General features: G+C 45.2%; 1 protein-coding gene across 3 annotated transcripts; it reads left to right on the plus strand.

Moving 5' to 3' along the window:
* Nucleotides 1-529: 529 nt before the first annotated feature.
* On the plus strand, nt 530-21,530 carry LOC135546632 (integrin-linked protein kinase-like). Of its 3 annotated transcripts, none has more exons than XM_064975219.1 (13): nt 530-698; nt 3,447-3,739; nt 14,597-14,762; nt 15,448-15,543; nt 15,644-15,740; nt 15,855-15,938; nt 16,209-16,294; nt 16,473-16,582; nt 16,782-16,909; nt 19,061-19,182; nt 19,326-19,425; nt 19,581-19,711; nt 19,848-21,530. In XM_064975219.1, exons 2-13 carry the CDS (start codon nt 3,651-3,653, stop codon nt 19,995-19,997), a joined length of 1,359 nt encoding a protein of 452 aa, XP_064831291.1. In that variant the 5' UTR covers nt 530-698; nt 3,447-3,650; the 3' UTR covers nt 19,998-21,530. The 3 variants fall into 3 exon arrangements, with proteins under 3 accessions (XP_064831291.1, XP_064831290.1, XP_064831292.1); XM_064975218.1 differs by lacking the exon at nt 530-698 and adding an exon at nt 2,139-2,270; XM_064975220.1 differs by lacking the exon at nt 530-698 and adding an exon at nt 2,139-2,270 and having other exon boundaries at nt 3,585-3,739.
* The last annotated feature ends 245 nt before the right edge of the window (nt 21,531-21,775 follow it).

Genomic DNA, 21,775 nt, shown 5'->3' on the forward strand with positions numbered 1-21,775 from the left:
GAACGAGATGGATTTTGGCCGACATAAAGCATCAATTAAACATTTTATCTCAATATAGTTATGTTCCCAAAACTAGAATATGTTATGAACAGAACGGACTAAGCTTTGTAGACTTCAACATTTGCAAATGTTTTTTAAAATCGCGCTGTTTAGAAGGAGTGCAAAGAAGAATTGTTAGTTCACACGCGCACTACAGAGTAGGCGTTCCCTAACGGAAATACGCAGATGTTTACGAGAACGCGCCAAGATATCGCTTGCGCATGCTTTGGCTCTGCCCTCCTACTTGCTTGTTCTGCCCACTAGGACTAATTTGTTCACATTGGAAACGACAAGATGTGGTCTATCTTGGTTTATTTATAAAATATCTTTGGTTAAATCAGCAGGCCAGGCCCTGTCCAAACCAGACAGAACAGCAACCCTCCACACGCGCACAAACAGGATATGACGTTATGAGAGGCCTCCCTACATGAAACAATTGGGAAAAAACGATCTCTGACTGAAAAATCTTTTGAATGGTCGTCCAATTTCATATTCAATGTCGGAAACTCGGGCTCCGACTTTTCCGTCATGAATTCACCTCATCCCTTTTCCGAGTTCCCAGTTGCACCATTAGCGCCTGAAAGTGATCACTGACACTCAAACATAGCATTTGAGCAGTAAGGCACGCAATCGACTGTTGACGAAAATCGAGAAAACGGGTAGGTGCTTTTAGAGTCTCTAGCGTCGCTTTCAAATGTATTGAGTTCCACAAAACAATCCGTGGAAAGCCAAAAGTTAAATACAATTACATTTAAACTTATTGCGCTGGTGGGCAAGACCGTTGGTCATTATGAAGGGGAAATTTAAGACAAAATATCTAAAAGGAACGTATTATGAAACAGACTTTCCAAACATGGGTCTGTTGTAGACCATCTCCCCCCCTTCTTCTTCTTTAAAGTTGTATGGCAGACTACGCCACCCACTGTATGGGGTATTGAAACAAATACAAAAATAATATATTCCATTGCGAGGGGCCTGAGATAATACAAACAACCATCCCACTCTTTCAGTCACATTCAAATCACATCCCTATGAGGACGGAGCATTAATCAACAGGATTCCTTGTTAATGGCTCTAAAAATCCCTGAGTCCCAAAAAACGCTGAGCCGCGCTTAACTAAAGTAATAAACACTACAAAGTCCATCTTCTTAACATGCGACATGTCAGGATCCCTCTGTTGACAAGGAACATCTTGTGTCTCTACTCCTAATACCATTACTTATTCAACTTCACTCTTCTCACTGCCTTCGGATAGGAGACAGCCCTTACTCTTTCCACCTCCGTCTCCTTCAGCCTAACAGGACACTTCAGAAATTCAGGTGCATGTTCACCACCACAATTGCAGCATTTAGGCTCTAGGAAAAGTCATCAAATTTCAAGTTGAAAAAATATCATTTAGGGGATTTTCTCTGCTGTTTAACATGACCCTTAAGACAACAAGGGTTAAGACTGAGTGTAGCCTTGATTTTTAAGGCATAACATATTCTAATGTAACACAGTGGAACACCCCTAAACCGCTGGAACAAAGGAGACAAGCAGAATGAAATTTCATATTTTATGTCTCTTTAAATTCATTGAGTGAACCTATATCTGCAGGCAGCTTGGAGGCTATGCCTCTTCAACTCATCTACCTATCACTGTAGAGAAGAGCTGATTTATACAGCTCCCGAGTGGAAATGATGAGGCATTGCATTTACAGTGACGTTATTTATGACATACCTCAGCAATAATTCTCAAAGCTTAAAACTCCTTACTATCTTGGAGTTTCCCCTATATTTTGAATTACCTTCCAAGATCCATGGCCACAGACAAAACAAGCTTTCCATCATTAAGTCTGGAAGGCACTTTCACTGTTCTCTCCTCAAACTCTCGTCTTCTCCCACATGAGGACCCCCCCAGCAGAACCTTCTTAACGGACATGTTTGTTGTCATGTTGTTTTCGGTGAAATTAATATAAAAAGCTAGCCCTAGATTAAATTTGTCATTAAAACCTGAGGGAAAAACGTGCCCTGGAGGGACGGAGGTGTATCTTCACGCAAGAAAGAATAGTATGTTTTCCGGTAGAGGGCGCTAGTATGGGGCATTTGGTAGTGGACGAGGCCAAATCGTTTTTCTCTCCCACGTAAAACGACGACGAGGGTGTGGACACTGGGGACGTAGACAGTCTGCTTCAATCCCAGTATAACTAACTATCTTTCAGTCGAATTATCTATGCTGTTTGAATCCATCGGGTAAGTAAAACTAAGTGTATTTTTACATTGATGTATTCACACTTAAATCGTCCTATTTCTCGGGTTTGTTTGCTATCGAGATTGCTAGCTTCAGGCATCTGGTCTGAAGTCAAAGAAGAAGGGGAGGAAAAAGGGACTGGCCAAAGAAGCGTCAACTAGTAACAAACTGATTGAAACTTCTTCAACGGTCTCCCTCCTTACGGGGCCTTTATAATGAAACTATGTATAACTTGTTGTGAAACAAAGTTGTTAGGTACTTCAGACAGTAACTAGCCACAGGATAGCATTGCACTTTTTCAGCAGCCTATTCTCTTACACGGGTATCCAAAACGTTTAAACTACTGCTAACGTTACTAGCCAGCAAGCTGTCTGGAAAGCCAGGTAGGAGCAGCAGGCCAGCTAGCTTAGTGGCTAGCTATGACAAGTTCATGTTGGTCTGTCTTTAGCTAGTAATTCCTGATTGTGGCTGTATTTTTCAGTGTCCACAATGGTTCACACAAGAATACACGTTCTTTGAACACTGTAACTTACACAGTAACATTTGGATTCATCCCAAATAAATCGCATCACTAACTAGGCTAGCTAGTTATATGGCTATAGCCAACTAGTAATTGCATACTCTCAGGTAAATTGGCTAGCTTTATGGTATTAGCTAACGTTAGTCAAATGCCATTTGGAATGCTCCCTAACAGCCACAGCTCATGCCATGGGTCTCATGGTTTATTTATCTGTATGCATGTAAGCTAATATCCAGGATATGTTTAGCATTAATGTCACCTTGGCTTTACCAATATATTCATCTATGAAGTTAGAATCAGTCTTCACTAAAACAAAAATGATAAATTGTATGTAGCCTAGCTATGTAACCCACAGTATACCACAAGGCATATGCATTGACTCTTTCTTTTCTTTTACAGTTTGTATTCTTCTAGTCCTGAGAAGCCTTAAGGAAATTGTTCAAACAGGATTTCAAAATGTAGTGGGTTACAGCACAGCTTGTCATCTGTCCCAGAACAGATGGTTTGAGTCACGACCAGGTGTTGGGTCAATCACAACATCGATCAGTCTATGCATTGGTTGGAAGTTGAAACAGTGTTCCCTATCATGCTTAGAATGTATTTAAAAGCATGTAGTTATATCCGGTGATTATCATCCTTCTCATGTTTGTCTTTTCAGATATGTGCCACTGGTTCGCTGTAGTGTAGCTGTACGTCTCCCGTCTTGTCCCTGACTGTAGCTGTCCTCTCCTTTGAGGGACGAATGCACTCCAGGCCACCCCTGAATTCCTTTGGCTGCCTCCCTTGTGTATTCCAGTTCTCACACTCCAGTCCCATCACTGCCTCTCAGTGTAAGTTAACAGAAGAAGCCGAGTGAGCCATCATGGATGATATTTTTACCCAGTGCCGGGAAGGCAACGCAGTAGCTGTTCGCCTGTGGTTGGACAACACAGAGAATGACCTGAATCAGGGGTAAGTCTAACTTATCATTACTTTTTAAAATACATTTTTATCGTGCTCAGTGTCTCAAAAACAACTTTCAGATGTTGAATTGCATTGTAAAAGGATGTTATGTCACCTGCTATCAAGTCTCAGTATCAAGTCTCAGAATCATGCATTTATATAGGCATCACAGCAACTTGAGACCAGCTATCAGGAAGCCACATATCTATTGGACTCACCCTTAGATGTCAAAATAGGTTGTCACACCCAAATGTTGGACTGCTCAGTCATTATTCCATAGCAAAATACACAAATGACACAATTGCTTGGAGTCATTCGAGGGATTCAGATTTAGGCAATTAATCCTTTTACGTCTGTTCTTCGCCAATCCCCTGTGATGTTATGAGCCTTGAGTTGTGTGCCGATAATTAGTTCCACACAGCTGAAACGGGAAAGCTTCCAGAAATGTACAGAGACCCACCACATCATCCCATGTACAACGAGAGGACATGGATCTGTTTTGGTTTACTAGTACATAAAAAGCTGATGGCAAATATTGCTGGGTAATTAATTGCACAGTCATCGTCTTTCTTTTGATGTTGTCGTTGAGGACTGTGAGGGTTGTTTGTTGCTGGGCTCCCAGCCAGCCCGACTCCCCAACTCTGTGTGAACTTGACCTGAGATTGGAACCCACTGCTTTCCGTACACGTGACTTGGCCTGGTATGGGAATTTTAAATGAAGCTAAAGGATGGCAGATGTCTTGGATATGTTTTCTCATTACCACTGCCCTGAAATCTGTTTGTTGACTACCTATTTGTATTAGGTTACTGGGCAAAGACCGAGCAAAGATGCTACAACTCCAAAAATAATTGGTGCTTCCTGCCTTAGCTATTTTTGTGTGGCTGTTTTCATTTGACTCTATTATAGACTGCTAACCTATAGCCTACATCTAATGGTTGCATTTGGAGGTCCATTAGAAAGCAGGCTTCATCATGCATCCTGGCCTCTTCTACTGTAAATATCCTCGGGTGACTCAGTAAAGGGAAACTTGGCAGGGCTGGTCCCCACTGATGGAACTCAGATGTTTCTGGAGGAGGGTGACATGCGTTCTATATTCATGCCTATCTCTGCATCCAGATAGAACTATGGAGACATAATTGTTGCCCCCAGGGAATGCTGTCTGAAGCTGTTCATCTCACTCTCATGCGGAGGCTTGATTGTTGACTACCTTGCTTAGACGTTACAGAGCATTATGCTGAGATATTTTGACCAGCTTTTATTGTTTTTGTTATTTGTGTTCATACTGTTGTAAGTAGCCTATGGTATACAGATGCATGGATTGTATTTGTGTGAGTGTACACGGCCTGTTAAGTCCTCCTTATTGGTCAGGGTGATGTATATTTTTCCCCGTGGGGAAGACACTTCCATACTGGGCCTTTCAGCCCCTGCAATAACTGTGATTGCATGGGTTTTTATAGCCGACTGTACAAACAGCCACACCTTCCCTGTTGAATCCCACCATGTCCTAAATATCCCTATTCCACACTTTCTCAGTTACTGCTAGTCAAAGTAAAGGTGATTGTGAGCTCCTTTCTGTGTCCATGTGGGTGCAAAAATGTAAATGCAAGATGCAGTGTAGTGGAATGCTAAATGTCCTTACAAGGAATAACACGCAAGCCTCTGGGGAACGGTCTAAAACCCTCCAAAAATGAGCATGTGAAAAGGGGAGGAGTGTAAGCCAGGGAATTGTTGTGGGCTGGACATAGGAAACAAATGTGTGTGTGTGTGTGTGACAGGCAGAGAGATAATTCACAGAGACGGTGGTCCAATCCTGCTTCCTTGTGCTGTTCATTGCAGCCGCCAAAGCATCATTGATTGTGTCCACACCTAGGAGACAAGAACGTTCTACTGTTAACAGTATCCTCAATGTAAACTGCATGGGAGGAGCCATGTATGCAGTGAAGCAAAACACAGTCCCACACAGAGAACTGCCAGATGTTTTACTGCACAGTTTCTTCAAGTGCAGTTGCAAAAACCATCAAGCGCTATGATGAAACTGGCTCTCATGAGGACCGCCACAGGAATGGAATACACAGAGTTAACTCTGCTGCAGAGGATAAGTTCATTAGAGTTACCAGCCTCAAAAATGGCAGCCCAAGTAAATGCTTCACTGAGTTCAAGTAACAGACACATCTCAAAATTAACTGTTCAGATGAGACTGCGTGAATCAGGCTTTCATGGTCGAATTGCTGCAAAGAAACTACTACTGAAGGACACCAATAATAAGAGACTTGCTTGGGCCAAGAAACACAAGCAATTAACATTAGACCAGTGGTAATCTGTCCTTTAATCTGATGAGTCCCAAATTGGAGATTTTTGGTGAACCGATCTCTGTATGTGTAGTTCCCACCGTGGGGCATGGAGGAGGTGGTGTTATGGTGTGGGGGTGCTTTGCTGGTGCACTCAGTGATTTGTTTAGAATTCAAGGCCACTTCATTCCATGTGTTATTTTATAACTTTTGACTTGTACCTGCATGCATACATACATACTGAACAAAAATATCAACTCAACAGGTAAAGTGTTAGTTTCATGAGCATATGTCCCATATGCAAAAAAAGTTGTTTGCATCCCTGTTCGTGAGCATTTCTCCTTTGTCAAGATAATCCATCCACTTGACAGGTGTGTTTGATCAAGAAGCTGATCCAACAGCATGATCATTATACAGATGCACCTTGGGCTGGGGACAAAAGGCCACTCTAAAATGTGCAGTTTTGTCACAACACAATGCCACACGTCTCAATTTCAGCCATTTAGTTTCTTTCTTGTTTCTGACTGAAAAGTTCTGTTAATGAAATCCTTAATTTGTTTATGAAAAACATTTGCTATTCCCTCAACCCTTGCTCTCTTTATGTGAAACATTTCAGCATCACATGCATCTGACCAATATGGCCTGACCTATAGCCTAACATAATCACACCAATAAATTGGTTTTAAACTGTGAACACCGTAACACGTGACGTGAAAAATACATTAGAAACGGGCAAATGTTTACTGGTTGCGCAGGACGGAAAGGGGAAGTCAGATCCGTTGAAAACATATGACTTAGTCGTGGAAATGACTGGAGATCTAGAAAGGGGAGGGTATAGGATCAAGCCTTGTGAGTATTATGTGTGCCAAACAGTTGTTGTTAGATTAAAATATAACTTCCTGACCATCTGCCTCTGGCTGTCCCTCACACTGACCGGCAACAGTAGTTAACAATCAAGAGATATATGGCCTTTATTAGCAGCATAAAAAACAGTTGCATGCATTTGTGAATTGTAGTTTATTGTTTAGGCTAATTATTCACAGCTCCCTTTATTTCATTTTCAAACTAGAATGCTTGATTGCATTTCAATGCATCAATGTCTCTGTATGCTGTGTGATGGCGTGAATGATTGATACAGTAGTCTATATATTGAAGTATAGGCTTTAGACTAAACAGGTTGCGCTCTTAGGCCACCAGCTCGATGGTAGTTATACAATGATTCTATACCAAGCCTACTAATGATAACGATATTACTTAATATTATTATTATAATAATGATCATAATTGTAATAACAATAAGGAGATCAAGAAAAATGGGGGCATAGGAGCGAGAGCTGCATGCATATGTGTGACAAACAGGAGCTGTTAGATTACAATATATTTCTGCCTGTTTGGTACACTGTAAACAGCACTAAATACATTTGTCTGTACTAATGAGAGAGAAAAAGTATAGTCTTTACAGCATAGTAAAGACTAAAAACAGCAGAGTCTGTGAAATTGCTTTATCCAACATTTTGCTGTTGCATGAGGCTTGGTGCTCACGGAATCAGTAGGCTATCAAACAAACGCTCAAACAGGCAACAGAAGCAAGACCTGTCTTATTTCTGTAGATATACTGTACCAGTCAAGTTTGGACACCTACTCATTCAAGAGTTTTTCTTTATCTTTACAATTTTCCACATTGTAAAATAGTGAAGAACACATATGGAATCATGTAGTAACCCAAAAAAGTGTTAAACAAATCAAAATATATTTGAGTCTCTTCTAAGTAGTCACCCTTTGCCTTGATGACAGCTTTGCACACGCTTGGCATTCTCTCAACCAGCTTCATGAGTTAGTCACCGGAGTGACTTTACCGTAGATGGAAACATGTTTGTGTGTCTTCAGTTTTTGCAGAAAGAATGCAGTGGCAGAGCCATAACACCTTCCTCTCAAGCATTCTTCTGTTTCCTGTACTCCTCTCCCAGTGGTATTAGATTAGATGCCACTCATTTCCCCTCAACATTTCCTCATGATGGACCAGCTAATTACAAACGTATGCTAATGAGTGCCGTATTTTTTTGAAGTGCAGTCTGGTTGGGTAGTCTGATCTTCCATTTAGGCCTCTACTCTACTGTAGTTCTTTATGTCTCTTACACCTATCTCCCAGTTTTTATTCCTGCACTGAAGATCAAAACTCTTAAAGATAACATTGGCTGGGTCTACACAGGCCATTTTATTGGCAAAAAAAAGCTGATAAATTGGTCAAAAGATATGAATTGGGCTGCCTGTGTAAACGCAGGTGGTTCAGACAGTCGGTGTATTTGGTCCACTTAGCATAAAGAATTGCTGACACCAGAACATTACAAAAATGACTCCCTGGCTCTGCCCAACCCCCCACTCTTCATAATGTTGTGTGTGTGTGTGTGTGGACTGTTGTTCTTCCTGTCTGCTGGGTGGTAAAGGAGTGTCAACCATGGCTGTAGGCCTACTATCTGTAGCTATAATAAAAGCACATTCAAGAATAACATGAATTAACATGAATTATAGTTTCACTTCTGTAGAGTTCTGCTGTGGGTGAACATCATTAGGCCTTATATCAGTGCTGTGAAATACCATTGTAATGAGTTAGAGGCTCCTTGTTTGGTGAAGAGGGAGGGTGGATTGTGTACGGTCACAGAGAATGCTGTTTATATTTAATTCCCTGGGGGAAGGGTGGTAATGTAGTTAACCCATATAGCCCAGCACCTGACTGGGCAGAGCAGACAGTAGTCTGGGATGGTCACTAACAAAACGTTATGTCTGTGTTGGAGGGGCTGGCCCTGGACTAGTGTGTGAACTGTAGAGCCAGCTGTACCCTCTGGGCCTTCCCAGCTCCCACTGGAGCCAGCTGTACCCTCTGGGCCTTCCCAGCTCCCACTGGAGCCAGCTGTACCCTCTGGGCCTTCCCAGCTCCCACTGGAGCCAGCTGTACCCTCTGGGCCTTCCCAGCTCCCACTGGAGCCAGCTGTACCCTCTGGGCCTTCCCAGCTCCCACTGGAGCCAGCTGTACCCTCTGGGCCTTCCCAGCTCCCACTGGAGCCAGCTGTACCCTCTGGGCCTTCCCAGCTCCCACTGGAGCCAGCTGTACCCTCTGGGCCTTCCCAGCTCCCACTGGAGCCAGCTGTACCCTCTGGGCCTTCCCAGCTCCCACTGGAGCCAGCTGTACCATCTGGGCCTTCCCAGCTCCCACTGGAGCCAGCTGTAGCCAGCTGTACCCTCTGGGCCTTCCCAGCTCCCACTGGAGCCAGCTTCTGGGCCTTCCCAGCTCCCACTGGAGCCAGCTGTACCCTCTGGGCCTTCCCAGCTCCCACTGGAGCCAGCTGTACCCTCTGGGCCTTCCCAGCTCCCACTGGAGCCAGCTGTACCCTCTGGGCCTTCCCAGCTCCCACTGGAGCCAGCTGTACCCTCTGGGCCTTCTGGGCCCACTGGAGCCAGCTGTACCCTCCCAGCTGTACCCTCTGGGCCTTCCCAGCCTGGAGCCAGCTGTACCCTCTGGGCCTTCCCAGCTCCCACTGGAGCCAGTACCCTCTGGGCCTTCCCAGCTCCCACTGGAGCCAGCTGTACCCTCTGGGCCTTCCCAGCTCCCACTGGAGCACCCTCTGGAGCCAGCTGTACCCTCTGGGCCTTCCCAGCTCCCACTGGAGCCAGCTGTACCCTCTGGGCCTTCCCAGCTCCCACTGGAGCCAGCTGTACCCTCTGGGCCTTCCCAGCTCCCACTGAGCCAGCAGCTCTACCCTCTGGGCCTTCCCAGCTCCCACTGGAGCCAGCTGTACCCTCTGGGCCTTCCCAGCTCCCACTGGACCTCTGGGCCTTCCCAGCGCCCACTGGAGCCAGCTGTACCCTCTGGGCCTTCCCAGTTCCCACTCTGGGCCTTAGCGCCCACTGGAGCTGGGCCTTCCCAGCTTCCCAGCTCCCACTGGAGCCAGCTGTACCCTCTGGGCCTTCCCAGCTCCCACTGGAGCTAGCTCTACCCTCTGGGCCTTCCCAGCACCCACTGGAGCTAGTTCTACCCTCTGGGCCTTCCCAGCCCCACTTGAGCTAGCTCTACCCTCTGGGCCTTCCCAGCTCCCACTGGAGCCAGCTGTACCCTCTGGGCCTTCCCAGCGCCCACTGGAGCTAGCTCTACCCTCTGGGCCTTCCCAGCTCCCACTGGAGCCAGCTGTACCCTCTGGGCCTTCCCAGCTCCCACTACCCTCTGAGCTCTACCCTCTGGGCCTTCCCAGCCCCACTTGAGCTAGCTCTACCCTCTGGGCCTTCCCAGCTCCCACTGGAGCCAGCTCTACCCTCTGGGCCTTCCCAGCTCCCACTGGAGCCAGCTGTACCCTCTGGGCCTTCCCAGCGCCCACTGGAGCTAGCTGTACCCTCTGGGCCTTCCCAGCTCCCACTGGAGCCAGCTCTACCCTCTGGGCCTTCCCAGCTTCCACTGGAGCCAGCTGTACCCTCTGGGCCTTCCCAGCTCCCACTGGGGCCAGCTGTACCCTCTGGGCCTTCCCAGCTCCCACTGGAGCTCGCTCTACCCTCTGGGCCTTCCCAGCTCCCACTGGAGCTAGCTCTACCCTCTGGGCCTACCCAGCGCCCACTGGAGCCAGCTGCAACTAATCTTACTGTAGGCTTCAGTCACACTAAACCAGTATGAGGTTTCTCAAATCACAGTCATGCCTCTTTAATTGGTAGCTTGGCTCTCATTTCTGTAGATTACTTGTTACTTTTTTTTTTTTTTTTTACAGTATTCAAATAGACGAGTGTGAAAGAGGATTGAGTAGATCCATATCAGGCCATTGATGTTTGTCGTATGATCTCACTGTGAGCTCAGCGTAGAGACGGAGTGTAGACGGTGTTCTTCCGTCTGCCGGTCTGAGCCCTGTCGGCAGGTGGAACTGTCTGAGGTAACCCCACCCGGGGGGGGCAGGGCAGGACTGCAGGGCAGGACTGCAGGAGAAAGCCCTTCTGAAGCCCCCTGGGCAACCGGCTGGAAAAAATCGGCGACACCCCCCTGTCCTGTCTCCACTGACTGACTCATTGGCCTGGGTAAGAGCCCTGCACAGGCATTCATTTTAAGCTTGAGCCCTACCCATGCCCACAATATTCATGCTCTACACTACTCAGGCCTGATTGCTTCTGCCAAATTTAAGGCCCTGCACGCAATCAGAAATACATTCCTCTGTCACAGGAGTCGCTATTGCGCAATGAGACAAGGACATCCTGGGCTGGACAGACCCTCCCCTAACCCGGACGATGCTGGACCAATTGTGCGCCACCTCTTGTGTCTCTCGGTCATGGCCGGCTGTAGTGACTGCGGTGCAGTGCCTTAGATTGCTGCGCCACTCAGGAGGCCCCACCCACATTGTTTAGTGTGTATTGCGTATACTCACTTAGTCCCCACGATGGGTATCTAAGTCGTGGACGTACACCACTTTGATGAACTAGTATTTCTTCATACTAGGCACATAAATGTACACATGGCGGTAGGTCTATGTGTGAATGTTCCGAAATGTACACATGGCGGTAGGTCTATGTGTGAATGTTCCGAAATGCACTTGGTGGGGAAACGCTTCTAAAATGTGCACCGCAGCTTCATGGACAGAGATGGAAATATCTGTTAGAAATTGAGAGGAGAGATCTGAAGATGCAACAATTTATCGTGGGTTGCTAATATGACTAGGAATGCTGCCTTTGGCTACAAGACAATAAAATAAGTGGAAAGAACCAATTGAACAGGAGAACGCATATGAGGAAGCCTCAAATAATTGCCTCCGTGTTTCTATGGTGGGATTTTGGTTATACGCTACTTTAAAGCAAGGTAAGACATTCCTCATAATATGAAGTAAAATGTCCAGGTTAACCAAACAAATGGTCTAGGTGCCTGTACATTTTTATTTTCAAGGGTAATCAAACGAACTTCCTGCCATCCAGGACATCTATATCAGGAGGTGTGGTAGGAAGGCCCAGAAATTCGTTAGACTCAAACCCCCCAAGCCATAGATTATTCTCTCTGCTTCTGCACGGCAAGCGGTACCAGTGCGTCAAGTCTGGCACCAACAGGCTCTTTAACAGCTTCTATCCCCAAGCAATACGATTGATAAATAGCTAAAAAAAAATAGCTTACACAGACTATCTGAGCTGACCTTGTATCCTCATTGACCGTTTTATTTTTGTCTCTATGCCCACTCACAGGGCTCTACACACACAGACACACTGATACTCCAACACACAAACACTCACTCACACATAATATGTACATACATTTATACTAACTTGTGTTTTGATCGTGTGTCAAATTGCAATATCTGGTTAAAATAATTGCAATTATGTACTGCAGCGCCAGCTGCGCCACCAGAGACTCTGGGTTCGCGCCCAGGCTCTGTCGTAACCGGTCCGTGGGGCGATGCACAATTGGCCTAGCGTCGTCCGGGTTCGGGAGGGTTTGGCCGGTAGGGAAATCCTTATCTCATCGCGCACCACGACTCCTGTGGCGTGCCGGGCGCATTGTGCGCTAACCAAGGTTGCCAGGTGCACGGTGTTTCCTCCGACACATTGGTGCAGCTGGCTTCCGGGTTGGATGGCGCTGTGTTAAGAAGCAGTGCGGCTTGGTTGGGTTGTGTATCGGAGGACACATGACTTTCAACCTTCGTCTCTCCCGAGCCCGTATGGGAGTTGTAGCGATGAGACAAGATGGTAACTACTAAACAATTGGATACCATGAAATTGGGGAGAAAAAAGGGTAAAATAATAATGGCAATTAGATTTTTTGGGGCCTATATCATGCAGCTGTAGAAAGAACTCTGCTTGAGAGCCATTGTCTGTTGGAGAGGGCCTCTGTAAGAACAGATTTAGCCCATCTATACAACGTCATCCACCCATATTTCCGTATGGTGTGTGTCTGGGGAGGCAGGGTCTCTGTGGGCCTCATTGAGGCTGTTTTCTCTGGAACACAGTCTCCTGTGTGTATGTTGTTGTGGAAGTGGAGGGTTAGGACTCCAGGAAAGGGCCTGCTTTCATCACAATACCCCCTCAGTTCTCAACCACCAGATATAAGCATTCAGCACTTTTCTCTCTCACTGTCTTTCTAGCAAGTGCAGCATGATTTCATTTATGCGCAGAGGTTCATACACCTTGGCACAAATCACAAGCTCATCAGAGCCCTATGAAATTCCGGAATGAGTGGGGAATGGAAATTTCATCGTCAAATTCCTCTTTAACTGTTGCTCTGTGAGTTGACTGGGGGAGAGAGGGATCTGTGGGGAGGGGCTGAGGTGATGAAGGCCAGTGACAGGAGAACGCAGTAGTAGCCAGAGAAATGTAGGATGACATAGCAGCTGGGGAGTTGTGTGTGTGTGCCCCTGGTGAAGGAAGTCTCCCCGACCCTTATAAGGCCTGCAGAGAAAGCTTGGCCTGTTGTTTTAGTCCCCCTTTCCTGACTGCCTCACTACTATACTCTGGCCAGCTCTCCCTCTGACTGTCCCTCTTTCTGTTTAGCTTTCCTTTTCATGCACACATTCTCTGCCTGGGCTGCATTCAGTATGAACAAATGTAATGAAATGTTCAATTAAACATTTATTGTGCTGTTCTGAACGACCAGTTGAAAAATTGGGAAGGGTTGGAGATGCTGAGGTTGGGAACCGCTGTCAGCATGGCTGCTGCCCTTTTTAATTACATCACTCAATTCTTCAAGCCACACCCACCAAACGGAGCGAACGTACGTCAGTCTGTTCAAGAACGTTGAAGAATGTTTTGGAGAAAGGTGTCGTTCATTACAAAGCGTTACACAAAGTACCAAACGTTCAATCGAACTGAACGCACTAACCCAGCTCTCTCTTGCCACTCTGGTTGACTGTCGTTGTTACTGTTAGGTTCTCAAGGTCACTGCTGGGATGCTGGAGTAAGAAGGCGTCATTCCTGTCCTGTCACTGATGCCAGTCAGGCCACGGTCCTAACATGTGTTTCTGTCACTGTGACTAAGGCAGAGTGGGATGGGTTACCACTGCCAGCAACACATCTTCTCTGTCGCTGTGACTGACTGCAGGGCAGGCTGAGTTCACATTTAGTTCTTCTTTCCTGGCTGGATGTTGACCGAATTTCAGTATCAATCAGGATCAGCTGTTTTTGCCCAGTAGTTTGCTGCACTGCATTCCCCTGTCTACTTCCTAATTCCACTCTGCTGTTTTCAATAGATATAAACACTTTGAAGGCTTACTTAAAGGCATTTTATTGTTTCTATATGCCATTAGGCATCAACACACAGCCATTAGGCCTAGCAGGCACAGGGAGTGTCTGCCTACCTCACATTTACTAACAGGCCTATGCTGTAAGTAGCAGTATCTCACATCCTTTAGCACTGAGAATCCAGATAGTCCTACACCATTACTTAGCAATAAATAGGAAGTTTAAGTTCTATGCTGCTGTTATATTACAGGGTTGTGTGGTGTCATATTTAGCCTCTGGTCATTTTACAAATGTTTTCATATCATTTCCCTTTCCTCATTGCTAGTAGTAAGCAGTCTGTGGTGTGAAAGCAGTACGGTGTGATGTTAATGTGGTGCTGTATTCTGTCCTCAGGGATGACCATGGCTTCAGTCCTCTCCACTGGGCCTGCAGGGAAGGCCGCTCCAGCGTGGTGGACATGCTCATCATGAGAGGGGCTCGCATCAACGTCATGAACAGAGGAGATGACACGCCCCTGCACCTGGCCTCCAGCCACGGCCACAGAGACATCGTGGGCAAGGTGGGGCTGATTGGACACATACTGCACACACACTACTTAAACACACCTACACACAGAAACAAACACTTGAGTTCAATTAAGGTCTCTTTAGGTTGATTTTGCTTCCCCTATAGTTCCAGGAAGGAACTTATGAAACCAGAGTTGATAGCTGCTCAACACCCAAACTCACTGCATGGTTAAGACTTGTCTACTCTTGTTGCAGTGCTGACATCAGTCATTTCACGAGGAGAGACACTGGCACCATTTCCCAAATAGTCTTGGATGGATATTGTTTTTAAACTGTACCCAGTTGCAACATAGCGTCTTCAACTCAAGCCTAAGCAAGTCTAAATGAAACACTTTGACACACACACAGTGATTTGCCTTAGGTAATCAAGTCCGTTATTTTCTTTAAAATAATTGTATCTTTTTTTTCTGGTCCTTCGAGTAACTCAAATCTTATATCATTCAATGCAGTAGAGTTAGTCTGCTATGACAGGTTTCTGGTTTCGTAGTGCTGTAGACCACAGTTATGATTTGGTTTAATATTAGACATGTCACAATACCTCTGGAATGTATGAGCAGACAGGAGAAATCCTTTCCAGGCCTGCCATAGGTTGATTACTAGCATCAATATATATAATCCAAACAGGATCTGGACAGCCTTGTGTTGTGTCTAATCTAATCTTGTGGTTTGGTCTCCTAGCTGATCCAGTGCAAAGCAGACGTCAACACTGCCAACGAGCACGGCAACACACCGCTGCATTATGCCTGCTTCTGGGGTCAGGACCCAGTGGCTGAGGTCAGTATGCCCCCTGGTGGTTTACTGTGGGTACTGTCTATTTCTATGTGAACAACAGTTTATGTATCACTGGAGTTACATTGATGTCTATCTTCCTCAGGACCTGGTGACTAATGGAGCTCAGGTGAACATCTGTAATAAGTATGGAGAAACTCCTCTGGACAAAGCCAAACCTCACCTACGTGAAGCCCTCCAAGGTTTTCAACATCCCATTACTCTGCATCATCCATTGTTGGCAAGAAAACTGTGATTTATTATGTGTTAGCCCTGTTACCTAATCAATGCGTGCTTTGTGTGCGCCCCCCTCTCAGAGAAGGCAGAGAAGTTGGGCCAAAGTTTGACCAAGGTCCCCTTCAAGGACACGTTCTGGAAAGGCACCACTAGAACTCGACCCCGTAAGTCCCACAGCCACAAAATCATTTACTATCTGCCTGCTTTTCATTACTAAGCTTGGAGAAAACAAGAAGTGAATATCAGGCACATATAGGAAGGAATGAACATCCAGTAAATGTCCCACTGAGGTCTCTGGTAGTCCCCAAGGTGCCTGATGACATTTCCACTGCCTTTCAGTGTGCTAAATTGTGCAGAAATAGTAGGGCTTTTTGCCAAACCTAGGGCTTTAGCTATGCTCTTCAACTCTGTCCTCTGTGCGTCAATGCGTGCAGGTAACGGCACGTTGAACAAGGCAGCGGGCATTGACTTCAAACAGCTCTCCCTCCTGGCTAAGATCAATGAGAACCAGTCTGGAGAGGTATGGAGCTGCTGTTTCTACATGACTGCTGTTTTATCTGTTACTGATGTCCGCAACTCATGTTACAAAGTGATTCATCTCTGAAACACTGACACACATCAGCATATGTTTTGCATCAAGTTATACTGTATATTGTGGAGGTTATGCTGGAACTTTGTCTCATTCATTTTTTCTTTAGTTGTGGCACGGACGCTGGCAGGGGAATGAGGTTGTGGTGAAAGTGTTGAAGGTTCGCGACTGGTCCACCAGAAAGAGCAGAGACTTCAATGAGGAATATCCCAAACTCAGGTAATAACTTTTTACCCGCTTATTGTTCATTGTAGGTGTATTTTCTCCTGTTCTGTGGATATAATGTCTGTCTGCCTCTTACACGTTTTTATTTACTGACCTGTTGATCTGTATAGAAGTTATTTTGTTTTGGATTGTCCCGCATGTCCCATCCTATGTGTCTCTTTCCCCGTGTCCCTCTTCCTCGGGCCCATCCCAGGATATTCTCCCACCCCAATGTGCTGCCAATGTTGGGAGCGTGTCAGTCTCCTCCTGCCCCTCACCCCATCATCATCACACACTGGATGCCCTATGGCTCCCTCTACAACGTGCTTCACCAGGGCACTGGTGAGTACCACACTAACCTGCATTGTACTAAAGACTTCCAATGTGGGACAGTACGTTGAGTTAAGGTCATGGAAAGACGAGAAGGGCGCCGGAGGGGATGGCTGATGTTTTATATGCCAATTGTGCTATTTTCTTTGCATTGTTTGTATCCTATTTTTTTTAAACCTTATTTTGTACATAATGTTGCTGCAACCGTCTTTTATGACTGAAAATAACTTCTGGACATCAAAACAGCGACTACTCAAACTGGAAGATTTTTCCTTTAACGAGTCCGACATGAAGGATATACTGCTTTCTTGGGAACAAGCCCTAATCCCCGTCATTTGCGTGAAGAAAAGATGGAGAAAAATGGTGTGAGGTCGTACTGACTTCTGAGAATTCGTAGGCGAGTGAGTTAAACCCCCGCTGCCATCTGTTCTATTGGCCAATGTGCAATCATTGGAAAATAAAAATGACCTATGGTCAAGCTTATCCTACCAATGGGACATTAAAAACAGTAATATCTTATTGGAACGACGACACGGATGTAGCTGGCAGGATTTTCCATGCACCAGCAGGACAGAGAAGCTATGTCTAGTAAGACGAGGGATGGGGGTGTGTGTCTATTTGTCAATAACAGCTGGTGCGCGATGTCTCGGTTTAGCTCGCCTGAGGTAGAGTACCTTATGATAAGCTGTAGACCACACTATCTACCAAGAGTACTCATCTATATTATTCATAGCTGTCTATTTACCACCACAAACCGATGCTGGCACTAAGACCACACTCAACTAACTCTAAGGCCAGAAGCAAAGAAGAAAATGCTCACCCAGAAGCGGCGCTCCTAGTGGCCAGGGACTTTAATGCAGGTAAACTTAAATCCGTTTAATCTCATTTCTACCAGCATGACACGTGCAACCAGATGGAAAAAACTCTTGATCACCTTTACTCCACACACAGATATGCATACAAAGCTCTCCCCGCCCTCCATTTGGCAAATGGTCAGATGACGCGGATGCTACACTACAGGACTGTTTTGCTAGCACAGACTGGAATATGTTCGGGGAATCATCCAATGCCATTGAGGAGTATATTACCTCAGTCATCGGCTACAGCAATAAATGCATCGACAACGTCGTTCCCACAGTGACCGTACGTACATATCTCAATCAGAAGCCATGGATTACAGGAAACATCTGCATCAAGCTAAAGGCTAGAGCTGCTGCTTTCAAGGAGCGGGACACTAATCCAGATGCGTATAAGAAATCCCACTATGCCCTCTGACGAATCATCAAACAAGCAAAGTGTCAATACAGAATTAAGATTGAATTCTACTATACCATGGCTCTGACGCTCGTTGGATGTGGCAGGGCTTGAAAACTATTATGCACTACAAAGGGAAACCCAGACACGAGTTGCCCAGTAACAGGAGCCTACCAGACGAGCTAAATGTTTTTTTATGCTCGATTTGAGGCAAAAAGCATGCATGAGAGCACCAGCTGTTCTGGACGACTGTGTGATAACGTTCTCGGTAGCCGATGTGAGCAAGACCTTTAAACAGGTCAACATTCAGAAAGCCGCGGGGCCAGATTCATTACCAGGACGTGTACTCAAAGCATACGCGGACCAACTGGCGCGGACCAACGCTTCTACCCCCGAGCCATAAGACTGCTGAACAAATCATCAAATGGCCACCGTACTATTTACATTGACACCCCCCCAGTGCTGCTACTCGCTGTTTATTATCTATGCGTAGTCACTTCACCTCTACCTACATGTACAAATTACCTCAACTAAGCTGTATCCCCACACATTGACTCGGTACCGGTACCCCCTGTATATATTCTCGTTATTGTTACTTTTATTTTTTTGACTTTAGTTTATTTGCTAAATGTTTTCGGAACTCTTTCTTGAACTGCACTGTTGGTTAAAGGGCTTGTAAGTAAGCATTTCACGTTAAGGTCTACATGTTGTATTCAGCATATGTGACAAATAAAGTTTGTTTTGATTTGATTCATCGAATATGCCTGGATGTTTGTTTTAGAGTTCAGGCTTAAGAATTGGAAAAGATTTAGCTAATCATATTACTTTACTAGTTACTAGAGAAGGAGTACAATGTTACAGCTGTTGCTAATGTGTGAAAATGACTGCCATGGATCTGTTGTCTGTCAGACTTTGTGGTTGACCAGACACAGGCGGTGAAGTTTGCTTTGGACATTGCCTGTGGGATGGCCTTCCTCCACACGCTCGAGCCCATGATCTCTCGACACTCTCTCAACAGCAAGAGCGTCATGGTGAGAGAAGGACTCACATTAACAGTACATATTCACTACAATGATGTAGTTGTCATGTGTTTCACTCATGCTTCTTATGCCTTGGTGGATGACTTCATTGTGTTTGAAACCCACTGTTATATTGACCTGATATTCCTTGACAGATTGACGAGGACATGACAGCCAGGATCAGCATGTCAGACGTCAAGTTCTCCTTCCAGTGTCCAGGCAGGATGTACTCCCCAGCATGGGTAGCCCCTGAAGGTACATCACACACACAGCCATTTTCTCTCTTGCTTACCGCATTTCACCTTTTTGAGAATGTAAATAATTGCTTTATCTAACTATAATGTATGGAACTCCTATAGCTATGTGTGTGATTCTCCCTCTCTGCCTCTGTCTGTCCTGTGCCCATGCAGCCCTGCAGAAGAAGCCTGAGGAGATCAACCGGCGGTCAGCAGACATGTGGAGCTTCGCTGTGTTGCTATGGGAGCTGGTGACCAGGGAGGTGCCCTTCGCTGACCTCTCCAACATGGAGATAGGCATGAAGGTGAGACCGCTTGAGTTCAGGGTGCTAGAAGTTATAGGATTCATTTCAACATGGGAATCTCAACACAAGTCTCAGTTTAGTCTTGTCCTTCCCAGAGTGTCTCTGACATAGTTCCCTCTCTCTGTTCTGCCCTCAGGTGGCCCTGGAAGGCCTACGACCAACCATCCCTCCCGGCATCTCACCCCACATCTGCAAGCTCATGAAGATCTGTATGAACGAAGATCCAGCCAAGAGGCCTAAATTTGACATGATCGTGCCCATCCTGGAGAAAATGCAGGACAAGTGAAAACTGCTTTTTTGCTCTGCCTTGAATTACCCTCCTAAACCCCTAGATATCTTGCCCCAGATATCATCAAAATATGTGGTGCTTACCAGTATTGCCTTAGACCTACTCTCACTACTTATTGCTGCCCACAATGCCACTGTAACTTAAGCCTCTGAAAACTAAAATGGCGACAGTCACTTGTTTTACTCTTGATTATGATTTTCTTTTATTTCCATATCAAGATGAAAGTACTGATAACTCATCTACGTCACTGTCTCATCGTGTCCATGCAGGAGCTAAGAGTTGACTGTTCTGACTGTTGTGCTCTAATCATGTGGACTGAGTACAAGCCTCTATCTTTGACTGAATAACCTGTGGAGGTCAGGATGACAATCTGTCTGTTGCACTGCTTCCTTTCTTTACCTCTGGAGGGGGTCTCACTATCTAGGGGTCAGACACTGTAAAGTGACCTGTAACCTGTTATTACTGATTAATGAAAGCTCTTACGAAAACATTGTTGCTATATTAGCCTGAAGCCTGTCTTGTGGAACTGAGTGTGTACTGTAATGCTGGTTTACTTTGTTTCAAGGGCAAATTGTATGTATGCAAACAGGATTATAGGACTGCTCCTGCTTAGACTATTTATCCGACCAAGCATTTCAATGTCCAGTATTCTTCAGGAAGTGCAGGGGAATGAGCAGAACAACTTTTTACATGTGCATAGGTGTCCGCATACTAGGTTCTTGTTGCTCCTAGCAGAACTCGGCTAGGCGACCATCTGTGCCTCATACACCCTTAAGATATTTGCTTGAAAAACAAGAAAAAAGCGGCAATATTACTATTTGTCCCTCTTCAGAATCCGTACAACAACATATCTATAACACTTCCTCAATATTCTGAATTCATTTTTAATGTTGACCTTTTTGCAGAGGTCTTAGACGCTCAATTTTACATCTAAGATGTTTGGTGCAGTATTTCTCAAGTAAAATATTTTTGCCTGAAAACGTGTCATCTCGTTGAACGACAAGTCATTGAAGAGTCCCTACTGTTGACCAATCACCAATGAAAGGACATAGACCAAACTTGCCTCGACAAAAATGTGTGCCGAACAGCTGGGAAAAACAGGATATTGCCGAACACCACAATGCAAAAAAAATATGACATGCTTATTACATTGATCATTTTTAACATTTCATCCACTGTATATTCTGCCCTCAGATCATTGGGATGTGTTTTCTTCAACTCCCAGCTTTGTTGAATTCTGTGGCTATGTTTATGCCTGAGGTGATTCCCAACATTTCACAGGAGAGTGGATATTAAGGGGATAACATTAACATTCTGCATTGTTGTAGCCCCATATGAGTTATTTCCTCCTTTATTGACCTATGTAATACTTATTTGTTTTTTTAATATGCATTCTGTCTGTCCACCAGCTTGCTTATTTGTGCTGAATCACCAGGGTAAAAGCCAAGAACGAGCATGTCTTATACAAAACTATGTAATTTATATATAAGTATATTAAAAACAAATAAAAATAATTTATATAGTCTGAAAGATATTGTATTGGTGTGTTTCTCAAGCTGGTGAGTGATAGTGGAGGTTCATTCAAGCAGCTTGGTGCAGATGAGCAAAGTGTTTATTGCAAAATTACCAACATTTACAAGAGTGGTCTGTCCAACATGTTCTCAATTGGCCGACTTTTTATTAGGTCTACTATGTCATTGATTTAGTACTAAAATACCTATTTAAATATCTTTGGTAATGCATTCTGTAGACTCCGATCAGCGATCATAGCTCCC

The sequence above is a fragment of the Oncorhynchus masou genome, chromosome 9, assembly GCF_036934945.1.
Source record: "Oncorhynchus masou masou isolate Uvic2021 chromosome 9, UVic_Omas_1.1, whole genome shotgun sequence".
Classification (NCBI taxonomy): Eukaryota; Metazoa; Chordata; class Actinopteri; order Salmoniformes; family Salmonidae; genus Oncorhynchus; species Oncorhynchus masou.

Bases quoted from the DNA above. Each gene is read 5' to 3' on its own strand.
- LOC135546632 (XM_064975219.1), top strand. From the start codon at position 3,651: ATGGATGATATTTTTACCCAGTGCCGGGAAGGCAACGCAGTAGCTGTT. The intron at 15,741-15,854 runs GTTTTCAACATC...CCCCCCTCTCAG, and splicing joins CCTACGTGAAGCCCTCCAAG to AGAAGGCAGAGAAGTTGGGC. The intron at 19,183-19,325 runs GTGAGAGAAGGA...ATTCCTTGACAG, and splicing joins TCAACAGCAAGAGCGTCATG to ATTGACGAGGACATGACAGC.